General features: G+C 42.2%; 1 protein-coding gene across 3 annotated transcripts in view; it reads right to left on the reverse strand.

The window, feature by feature from the left end:
* The window catches only part of reck (reversion-inducing-cysteine-rich protein with kazal motifs), a 100,144-nt gene that overhangs the window by 33,175 nt on the left and 54,648 nt on the right, over positions 1–12,321 (reverse strand). For all 3 annotated transcript variants that reach the window (XM_049565501.1, XM_049565502.1, XM_049565503.1), the window contains 5 exons: positions 10,263–10,399; positions 8,477–8,620; positions 8,200–8,388; positions 1,106–1,228; positions 348–519 (listed from right to left, as the gene is read on the reverse strand). In XM_049565501.1, coding sequence (XP_049421458.1) covers positions 348–519; positions 1,106–1,228; positions 8,200–8,388; positions 8,477–8,620; positions 10,263–10,399 — 765 coding nt within the window. The remainder of the gene's footprint in view (positions 1–347; positions 520–1,105; positions 1,229–8,199; positions 8,389–8,476; positions 8,621–10,262; positions 10,400–12,321) is intronic.

Below are 12,321 nucleotides of genomic sequence, written 5' to 3' on the forward strand. Positions count from 1 at the left end.
TAAATTGTTGTATTTTGTATTGATTTCAAATACTCTCTGAACCCCAAAACCCAGTGGCTGGTTTGAAAGGCATGTTTTGTTTTGAAAAAAAATCTAAATTACACCGTTTATCACAGCCTGACTGTGAAAATAGAGATTACCTGAGTTGAACGATGCTCTGAGATGCTTTTAGAGGGTGCTGCCTGCTCATTGAATTACCTTCATGTGGCATAGATATAAAAAAAAATATGGTTATCTATGGTGGTGGGAGGGTCATGTATTTTCCCCAGTTACACACCCCAGTCACCCTCCCTCCTCTGATCGATAGCGAACAGTCCCTTTCTATGGAGGAGTTAAGTTGAACCTACCTCTGGTTTCTCTGGCAGGGTTTGCTGGCGCAGGGGTTACTGAGGCGGCACAGGCCAAAGACAAACTGATAGTCCTTGAAACCCATACAGCGGGCCACGCAGGCGCTGGGATAGGTCCGTCCATTAGAGGCACACACTGGGACGAAGCGGTCTGGACAACTACAGGGAAGGCCTGCAGGAGGACAGGGAAGACTTAAGTATAACGGAGGAAAGTAATGAAGGCACTGTGATGGACTGAATACATTTACAGTGTAATGAGAGTTAGACTGGAAGCAGAAACGTGGCTTTCTATCACGTTGTTATCAGGAGGAATGAATCAGTTCCAGGATTAATGCTGACGGTCAACCATCGAAATCTTCCTGAGGATGTTCACTGAAGAAATATAACTACAGTATCTGACCTTTTAGCTTCTCTAAAGCTAAACTGAGACAGTAAACTGTGTTTCTTTCAGTATGTTTACATGACAGAAAATCGATTTATTTTGTGTTAGTCCAACTAAAACAAGACTTTTAAAACAAATGTAAACATGTTATTACGAGTCGAACTGTGCGAATTTCTCAAACACCCGGATAACGTGATTGGGAGTTGATGCTGATGCTAATGCTAATGCTAGGTGAGCAGGAACCACAGATAGAGAGGCTCTGTTCAAACAGACATTCAGTTCATCATGATGACTGGTTTCACTGAGGAGAGTCAGTGTACAAGTAAACTGTGCATTTGACAAACAAACACACACACACACACACACACACACAGACCGGTGAAGTGTTTGTGGTCCTCGTTGAAGCTGTCGAAGCTGAGACATTCTCTCGTAGAGCAGATGGCGTCACCAGCGAAGCAGGAGCAGGTGTGGCAGTCCATCCTGAAAGTCGTCCCGTGGCCTGGTGGTAAGAACACACACACACACAGCAAATGTGAACAACATGTTACTGTATGTTTAGAATGTACTGATTTAAATTCAAAAATACCTGCTCTCTTCACTTGTTATGTGACTATTTCTGTTGCTGTGCAGAGTATTTGATACGGTTTTATTGTGTTTTCAGGCTCGATTCATGCTCATGATGTACATAGCATGACGCTTATTTAAGTTCATTCTATCATAAAGGCAGTGGGATATGGTGATATGGGAAAATGTAATGAGAAAGCACTGTGACAAATTGGTTTCATGTATTTATTGTTTGAGAGTCAGTTTGTAAAGTTTACGATCGGCCAGTAAATAAAGACAGAGGACGGTCTTTTTTCATACTTAGGGGGTCTCTAGCAGGCGGAAGATTCTGGGGTCTAAAAATGAAGTGAAACGCCCAAGTGCACAAAAACTGCAGTTTCTCTAATGGCCACTAGAGGCTGGCTCCAAGAGTGAGTCAATATCCACTGACCCCCATGTTAAAATGCCCAACTTTACAGCAGAAATAAACGTGTTTACAGCCTGGTACAGAAAATGTTTTTTCCTATTTTTTTATTTTATTATTACTCGAGCAGAATTTATACTTCAATGAAATACTCGTCACAGCGACGCAGACCTCCGTGTGTTTCTGTGAGCTGAAACCATTTCCCTCAGTGGAAATATTTACTTTAATTTCACAGATAAGAAACAATAAATTGTGAATACAATAAAGCCTACCATATTATGTCCTGTTTGCTTCATATGAGTAGAGGAAACCTCCATTAGTTGCTAGGCTAATTTATACAGTATAGTATATAATTTATAGCGTCTTGAATTTGTTTGGAAAACGTGTTTAGTATAAGACAGTTGTTTTGTCAGTGAAGCTTGTGAGTTGTAATGGAACTGAATTTTATAACGTTACTTTTGTTAAATGTTGCTGTTTTCCCTGGCTTCATATGAGTAAAGGAAAAGTCCGCTAGCTGCTAGGCTAATTTATATAATGTAAAATGCCACAGGCTTGTGCTAATAATGTTAGCATGTTGTATTTGTGGGGAAAATGTAACCAGATAAAGACAAGTGTTAATGTGTGTTTAATGTGTGTTTTGAATCAACTAAACTTTACAGCACTTCACAGAAGCCTCCAGTGCCAACTAGTGTTTCAAAGTAACACATAATTAAGGGCGCAGCCACTTTGAGTGACAGGCTGTCTACGAGGTGTAACCACAATCTGAGTCAGATCTACCCCTTGCTCTTCCACAGCTTCACCCTCTCATCCAAATATAATCACTTCAAACTCCACAAATTCAAAATGCCAAAATGCCAAACTTGAGGTTTTAAGACATCAGTTTACAAACCAACAGATGACGTCATGGCAGCTATGTCCATTATTACATACAATATGTGGTCTCTAGACACACCAGGGAAACATATTTATGCTGAAAAGCGAAGGAAAAGGTGCATTTTGCAAAATATTTCACCTTCAATTGTTGTCCTAATACATTTAGTTGTCATTTAGAGAAGCACTGATTAGTAGTGATGGCCAAATGAAGCCTCATGAAGCATTGTCTTTTTCTGAGCCCACTAGATGGCGCTAATGGTTTAAAGAGAGAGGCTCAGACAATGGCAATTTACTGTGCTTTCAACCTTTTGTTGAACAAAAAGCGCCATCTAGTGGGCTCAGAAAATTAAGAAAATGCTTCATGAGGCTTCATTTGGCCATCACTACTGATTAGCCTGATTGTTACTGTGTCTAAAGAGGCTATGTTATCTGTGACGGGACCGGTGTCTGGGGGATGGAGAGCAGCTGTTTTTTCTTCGGTTTGTTGTTTATTTGTGTTCAGAGCTTCGAGGCGTCTCATCCAGAGTGACAGAGTTGGATTTTAGTATGAATGTGACACATCTAGAGCACTACTGGTTCCTACATGAGAGCAATGATTTATCACCACCATTACTCCCCTGCTGGCTCCACTTCTTTTCTATTACATGAAAAAATCATCCATTTAAAATTCTGAATAGGCCTCAGGAACATTCGCAGCAACCTTCCATTCATTTCTCATGTTCGGGCAGAGAAAGTTAACTTTTTAAAACTCCTATATCTCATTGGGACGACTGCATAGTGTTTGAGTTTATGTGTTTTAAATGAAAATGGACAATAATAAGTGATTAGGAGGAAAACAAATAAATGCATTAGGCTAATGGAATGTAAATAAGGGCTCTGTCTCTGTTAAGCTGTCGCACAGACACACACAAAACATTTTTATTGCTTACACAGTGAACAATAAAGCCGTTTAAATATTCAAAATAGATGAAAATGCTACGTGCTTATGTGCCGCTTGTTTTCTTATCTGTGGCTGTTCTATAATTCAGTTTTGTCAGAAGAGCTGCTCATACACATTAAAGAGCTTTTGTCATGCTGATGCTGAAATAGAGAAATTAAGGCAACCAAAGCCCCGTTCAGACAGAGTGTTAGCATTTTCACTTTTCAGATATTTTATGTCTTCCACAGTTTTACATGTTCAGTTTGATTTACTCACTGACATCTATTTATAAGTGAGACAGAGCCAATTTAAAGAGCTTTAAAATGACACACAATGGTAAAATAGAAAACAATGAATCCTGCTGAGAGGTGGGTCGGAGTGAATATTAAATGCCCGAAGAATGGCAATTCAGTGTGCTTTCAACCTTTTGTTGAACAAAAAGCACCATGTAGTGGGCTCATAAAATAAAGAAAGTGCTTCATGAGGCTTCATTGGGCCATCACTAGTTAACAGCACCTGTTACTAGTGATGACCCAATGAAGCCTCATGAAGCACTGTCTTTATTTTCTGAGCCCACTAGATGGCGCTCACGGTTTAAAGAGAGAGGCTCAAAGAATGGCAATTCAGTGTGCTTTCAACCTTTTGTTGAACAAAAAGCGCCATCTAGTGGGCTCAGAAAATAAAGAAAATGCTTCATGAGGCTTCATTTGGCCATCACTATTAAACAACATCCTAAATGAGCAGCACTCAGCAAGCCACAATGACTTTGTGTCAAAAAAAAAAAAAAAAAAGCACATCATCCAAAATGAACAAATCAAACATGTGACTGTGTTTAACAGTGTTAGCTTGGTGAGGAGGAGCATTAGTTGCCTGTTGTCTTTCAGCAATGTGATATCTGGTAGTTTGACGAAATAATCTTCAGTTAAGGTTCAAAGTTTCTTTATCAGTACCCAAAGGTCAATTTGTTGCACAGACAGGAGACTTAGCATTCCAAAACAAGACATCTCTACTCAGATCAGAATTATTAAGATCTACACTTCAGCACACACCTCCTCCACCAAGCAGCACATCCTTTGTTGTCTCTCACTATCGGCTACCACCTGCTCTGGTGTCTGGGTGGAATATGATACACAAAGGTCTTCAAACAACATGTCTTACCTTACTGTCATCATGACTGCCAAGCGATCAGTTTTAAAAGTCTGAAGTCAGAGGATTAGACAAAGACATGGCATTTAAATTTCTTGGCTACCTTTCGATTGCAAACTCTCTCACCTGCTAAGAACTTCTGCGAACAAGAATATAAACCTGCTGAATTAAAAAGAAGTCTCTTGAGGAGTCTGAAAAAGGTAAGTCATATTCTGTGGTGTATCTGTCCCTGCTGTTAGGCAATGGCACATTAAATTGCCAGACTTTTGAATGGAGTTTGGCTCCGCACAAAACAACAGCGTGTGTCCAATCAAACCAAACATCTGTCTCCACTAAGCGCGCAGCAGTTCACCCCTCTTTCGGAGTGCAGGCGAGAGAAACAAACACAAAAGCACAAAGCTGGAGGAGCAACAAACTCTGTGGGCTGGTGAGGAGAGAGGAGTGGCATGTATTTGTCTTTGTAAACAAAAAGATTGTTCATTATGTGGCACCGCTAAGTGAAAGTTCATGGATTTTAAAATGTTGGAGAGGATGATTCTGAAAGGTTTTTGCTTTGGTGCCCCCCAGTGGCGGGATGACAGATGACAGCTACACATGATGAAATGAGATGCAGTGCAGTGTGAATGAAACTGACAAATAAAGACGAGTATGGTGCTATAAATTATGAGTGCGAGTGTTTTAGAAATTGGCTGACGGCTATAGGTTCCCCTGCAGAAATGTTCAGCCCTTGTTCTATGCGTCTGTGATGGTCCCAACAACTGACAAATCACTGCGCTGTAATGTTGAAAAAAACAGCTCACAGGAGAAGTCAGAAATCACCCAGGAGCCGACTCTATTCTATGAAAACATGACTGGTATTCAGACAGGGATAGCTTTTCTCACTTTACTCAGCCCAGCTAATATAAGATGCTGCACATTTCTGTCCCATTCTTCATACAGCATTGTGAGTCCTCTCAGTGCACAGCTGATGTCCATCAGTCTGTGATGGTTCAGGGATAAACTCACTCCTGTCTTAATGGAGTTATCATCAAGCCACCAAGTAATCGCCTTGATTTTACTGTAACTCTGGGCCAAAGCTAAAGACACTGGGTCTCATTCATGAAACGTGAACAGGACGTTTTCTACATTTCTGACGTCCCATTCCCACTTGAATCAATCAGGAGAGAGAACTCCACAAATGGATCTTCTGTGGTGGTGACACTGTGAGACCCACATTATTGACCAAACACTGAGCTATTACTGACATACAGTGATTTAACACTTAATATAACACGTACATCACCGTACCTGTGAAGGTTTGTCGCTGTCTCCATCAGGAATAATTCCTGACAGAGACTGGGAGGAGCATCCTGCAGCCGTTGTGTTTTATTGTGTGTACTACTGTGTTTTTTTTGCATCAAGTTTCCAATCAAACCATTTTCATTTAACTTCTTGGATGGTTCTTACAACAGAGGACAAAGAGTTAACGGCATCAGTTACCTCCTTTCAGGCCTTTGATTTACCTGTCCCTGTCACACCACTTATAATAAAATAACAAAATATAGTATATAGTGTATAATATCTATACAGTCCTGAAGTTTTATGAAAAAGATCATGGTTTGAGTCAAAATTGGTTATCTTTTATAGCAAAAAGTAAAAAAGAAAGGGTTTGCAGATTCTTCTGTAACAGATAAAGTTAAACAGACACATAATATCGTCTCATGTTGACCGAAGGCCCCCGTATCACATCAAATCAAAATTGTATCAAGGCACACTTTGTAATATTGGCAAATATCGGATGGTTGTCCAAAGAATTGATATCGTATCGTGATGAAACCAGTGACTTACACCCCTAGTCTCTTATAAAAATGTTCAAAATAAAGGGGCATACATTTTGTAAAGCACAGGGCCGCATGGTGCAATGAAATGAAGAAATGAAAACTGATGAATGTTAGTTTATGCCCGTTCTGCTGGGAAACCTTTGGTTCTGGCATTCATGTGGACACCACCTGACATGCTCCACCCACTCAAACATCATTGCAGACCAAGTGCCCCCCCTCATGGCAACAGTACTCCCCAACGGCAGTGACCCCCCTGCAGGATAATGCACCATGCCACACTGCAAAAACTGTTTAGAAATGTCCTGTGGAGTGTGACAGAAAGCTCAAGGTGTCGACCTGGCTTCTAAATTTCCCATGTCCCAATCTGCTCAAGGATTCTTATGATGTGCCGGTACCCCAGATGTACCTGCTCTGACCTGTTGAGGCATGGACACAGATTCTCTGGGAGTGTCCTGTGGTGTCTGGCACCAGGCGTTGGCGGCACATCCCTTTAGTGCATTGGGTTGTGAGGTGGGGTAATGGCATATGCCTCATTCAGATTGGGATCTGGGGAATTTGGAAGCCAGGTCGACACTTTGAGGTCTTTGTCACATTCCTCAGGCCATTCCTAAGCGATGTTTGCAGTGTGGCATGGTGCATTATCCTGCTGGGGGGCCACTGCCATTGGGGAGTACTGTTGCCATGAGGGGGGGTACTTGGTCTGCAACGGCGTTTGAGTGGGTGGAGCGTGTTGAGTGGTATCTAAATGAATGTCAGAACTAGCAATGGCCAAATGAAGCCTCATGAAGCATTTTCTTTACTTTCTGAGCCCACTAGATGGCGCTCATGGTTTAAAGAGAGGCTCAAAGAATGGCAATTCAGTGTGCTTTCAACCTTTTGTTGAACAAAAAGCGCCATCTGGTGGGCTCAGAAAATAAAGAAAATGCTTCATGAGGCTTCATTTGGCCATCACTAGTCAGAACCAAAGGTTTCCCAGCAGAACATTGTATTGGAACAAAATAATCAAAGTTATTCACTTCACCTGTCAGTGGTTTTAATGGTTTGGCTGATCGGTGTGTATCAACACGTTCATTTTGTCGGTTGGTTTCATGAGCAATGCAACAGTTACAAAGTTAAATAATTACAAACAAGTTATCTCTAAGTAAGTCCTGTGTTCTCGTGCAAATCTCCATTTAGTATACACTTAGTATACTAAAACTAGGCTGGGTTGAAAATTGCAAAGAACTTGTGTAACGGACTGCCGGAGCTGAGATGGAGATGCTGTAATGTCTGAATTAATGTATAATCAATGATATTACCTGTATTAATTAAGAAGGAGACATGGATGGTTCTTAAGGCGACCAAAAGAAACCAGCTCTGACTGTTGGTAGGAGACAGGGTGGTGTTAATCTGTAATGAAACTGCGTAGCATGAAGGGAGCAGAGCCCTGCTGCTCTGATTGAGACGCTGTATATTAATCATACTTGTCCAAATGTAATTATCCTCTCCACAGGAAGTGATGAATCTAATGACTTCATTCATGAGTGTCATCCAGGAATGTCGTTCACCAGCGGTGGCATCACCTTTTCATCACTGCCGTCCCCATCACACACCACTAGGAGATTTAGGTAATGGATTGAGTTTTTCAGAGTTGAACACTCGGATTAGCATTAAGACACGTGTACAACATATGCAGATTCTGCTGTGTCTGAGGCTTGTTGTTTTGTCTTCTAGGGACCTGTGGACAGATGTGAGGTAAGACTTACTCCTCCTCTGTCCTCCTACGACGCACGGCTTGTTGGTGTCCACACAGGGCATCTCCACACAGTTCTCCAGGCGCCCACTGGGACCACAGCTGCACACCTCGTAGCACCCGGCAGGGCCAGCACGAGTTGGCACCTGGATACGAGCGTCCTGCTGCACCAGGAACTCTGAGGCCTCGCCCAGTTTACAGCCTGAAGACACACACACACACATGCTCAGGATGAGTGGCATGCTGCAGACACAGTAAAGCTGCTGAGGTGTAGCAGTATCTGTTCGTACCTGGCACACAGAGGTATGGCTGACAGTTGAGATCATCAAGGCAGCCCTTCCTGTTGACCTGACATAGGTGGTTGTTAGGGCAGGGGTTGGGGTTGCATGGATGGACGACCTCCTCCACGATGTTGTTGCCTAGGGAACTGGGGGCTGGAGGGAGTGTGTGAAGGGGTAGGGGTGGATATGGAAATGGAAAACAAGATTAAAGCTACAGTTGGTAACTTTTATGAAAAAACACTTTGAGTCATATTTGATGAAACTGTCACCATGCCCTGAAAGAAGTACATGAGACAGTTCTTCCTACTGCCTGTAATGGCATTTGCCAGAATCTACAGTCAGCAGCAACCAATCAGAGATGAGGAGTCTCTAACACAGCATGTCGATCAAAGCTCATGAACTGTGGTCAAACTGTCACACTAGGCAGTGCTGATCAAATATAAAATCAAGATCATCAGAATGAGACAGATGCAAGGTCACAGTGACCTTTGACCACCAAAATCCAATCAGTTCGTTGTTGAATTTAAGTGGACATTTGTGCCAAATTTGAAGAGATTCCCTCACAATGTCCTTGAGATATGACATTCACAAAAATGAGACAGACAGGGTCACAGTGACCTTGACCTTTGACCACCAAAATCTAATCAGTTTCTCCTTGAGTCCAAATTAAAGTTTCTGCCAAATCTGATTTAAAAAAAAAAATCCCAAAAGGTGTTCCTGAGAATGAGACAAAGTCACAGTGACCTTGACCTTTGACCTTGAAAATCTAATCAGGTCATTTATGTGTCCAAATGTACATTTGTGCCACATTTGAAGAAAATTCCCTCAAGTTGTTCTTGAGATATTTACAAGAATGGGACAGATGTCACCACTACCCACTTAAAGGGCCAGTGCACCAGTTTTTGGATCTACTCTGGAGAAAGTCCATCTCTGGTGCAGCTCGGCGTGGCACGACACGTCTAACCTGAAAATGGAAATGCAAATCGGCACGGCGGGGTTTGACTCAGCGCGGTAAAGGCCCATGAGGAAGTTCTAAAAACCAGGTGATTCTCAGGCAACCTCTGAAGCATTTCCTTTCCTGTCCCACCACACGCACACAGTGAGTTACTATGTGCTGCATATTGTATTTGCATACATTATGTAGATGTTGTCACTCATATTCATTACGTTACATCAGGTGTCGCTATCGCCTATGTGTATCTGCTAAGTTTACCAAGTGCAAGACACACAGAAGTCATCAATTTCCTGCCATCTCGCTTCACTCTCATCTGCTTTGATACTGTTGCCTGACAGAGCTCACTAAACTCATTGTTTTTGTGTTATGGCACATTTATTTAATATCTTTGTCTCCGTATTCTCATCAGCCTTAATTCCAGCAGCAGCAAATAAACGCACTGTAAACTACCTGCAGCACCAACAGCAGACACAGTTAGCTTAAGGCTGGAGACTATTGGTCTTGAACTTGTCAGAGGGCTAGAGGCACAACTCTAGTGTGATGCTAATGTGGCTCTGTGTCTGCTCAATGTATAAATAGCCAACTGTTTGCTAAAATGTAAACCAGAGCAGCTCAATGAGATGATATACTGTCAGTGCTGTGTGTCAGCTCCTGAGCCTCTATGCTCCTCTGCCCCCTGGTGGCCACAAACTGATTTAAGCTTCTGAGGGACTGAAAGCAGTATGGTTATGAAATCTTACGTGGTATTTGAGGTTTTTAAAATGTCACAACACGAGTTATATCCATCTATAACTGAGCTCTTCTACATTTTCCTACAGGAAAGAATGACTGCTGACTCACTGAGGTATCTGTGGAGGGGGATGCAGCGTTCAGGGTCATCAATGGGCGACAGCAGCTCACAGATCCTCTCTGGAGTTTGACCTTCATGGAAACGTTTCCTGTCGCCACACTGGGTCAGGATGTCCACACAGTCTGATCTGAGGACAGATAAGAGATACAGGCACTGCTTGAAACAAATCTGTTAGAATCAATCAACACGGAGTGGTCATGTGTAACTTCAGTGTCTCCAAATGCAGATCTGAGGTTTGTCAGCTAGACTGGGTGTAGAGTGAGAGGCTCTGCCAACACACACACAGCCTGTAGCTGGATGTGTGATAGTGTAATGTCATTTGAGACGGGTGGGAGCTTAAAACCTGAGAGGAGGGTTGTATCTGACAAATGACTGAACAAGATATATAGCCTGAGGGGCGCGCACACACACATACACACACACTCTCTAGACATGACACAGCAGATCCAGAGAGCAGGGCAGAGCCTCCCTCTGTCCATCAAATGTCAGGCACATTACTTCTGTTCTCATCACTCAGCGCTTACTGCAGTGGAGAGGAGCAACAGGACGAGTGAGAGGCTGAACACCTCGCGCCTTTATGAGAAAAACGAGGTCATTTAAGGTCAACAGACAAACATGCCGAGACAAATGTACACCACAAAATTCATGTAGGAGACAAATAATTACCAGTCATTACACCAAACCACATCCATAAAATGAGTCATCTGAAGTGAGCTTCCATCCATCCATGCCTTAAGTAACCACTTGGGTTTGATGCAGAATTTAGGCCATTTTTACACATAAACAATCCTCTGAAAACAGAATCGTTTTGCATTTTTGTTTTGAAAAAAATCTGCGCTGAGACGACAGTGTTTTGATAACAATCGCGGTGCACATGGATCCGCAAAAGACACTGTAGTTTACATGCCAGGCCAGTAGTTGGCGGTGTGACTTTGTAATGAAACAACACACACCTACGCACATGCGCTTCCTTCTACAGAGCGGAGATGTACAAACAAACAAAATGGCAACTGCACAAACATTTGTCTGGACAGACGACGAGGTGTAGTTGTTATGGTAAATCTACACTTTGCTGGAGAAGCGTTGATCAATTCAACGGGGTGAGCAGTAGTGACGGCCAAATGAAGCCTCATGAAGCATTTTCTTTATTTTCTGAGCCCACTAGATGGCGCTTTTTGTTCAACAAAAGGTTGAAAGCACACTGAATTGCCATTCTTTGAGCCTCTCTCTTTAAACCATGAGCGCCATCTAGTGGGCTCAGAAAATAAAGAAAATGTTTCATGGGGCTTCATTTGGCCATCACTAGTGAGCAGCACAAACAGAGCTCAGAAGTCCGCCATTGTTGATGTGATGGTCGCCGTTCTCGCACATGCCTAGTGCCTGGAACATTAATGCACATGAGCGAAAAGTCTCCATTTTCAGAGGAACTGCATATTGCAAGTTTACATGACAATGTAGACGGGGCTGTTTCCAGAAGTTTAAGTGAAGATTTATGCCAAATTTCAAGAAATATTGCTCGAGGCATTCTTGAGATATCATGTTCACAAGGATGGGGTGTATGTATGTATGGACAGACGGACAAATGTGTGTATGGATGGGTGAACAACCCGTAATCATAACACCTCCTGCCATGGCTATCGTTGATGTGGAGTTATGGTGTTGAGTAATGGTCAGAAAAATGTTTTTGAAGAACATTATGATGTGACAGTGAAGCTGACCTTTGACCTTTTGGATATAAAATGTCATCACTTCATTATTTTGTCCTCTCAAACATGTGTGTGAAGTTTTGTCATAAGTAGTGCATGATTCCTGATTTAGGGCCAAAAACATATTTTATGAGGTCACATTGACCTTTGACCCAAATTTTAATCAAATTATTCTTTCGTGCAGGTGTGTCATATTTGAAGAAATTCCCTGAAGGCCTACTTTAGATATCACGTTCACAAAATGAGACGGACGAGGTCACAGTAACCTTGACTTTTGACCACCAAAATCTTATCGGTTCATCCTTGAGTCCCAGGGAATGTTTGTGCCAAATTTAAAATAATT

This window comes from Epinephelus fuscoguttatus, linkage group LG21, assembly GCF_011397635.1.
Source record: "Epinephelus fuscoguttatus linkage group LG21, E.fuscoguttatus.final_Chr_v1".
Lineage (NCBI taxonomy): Eukaryota > Metazoa > Chordata > Actinopteri > Perciformes > Serranidae > Epinephelus > Epinephelus fuscoguttatus.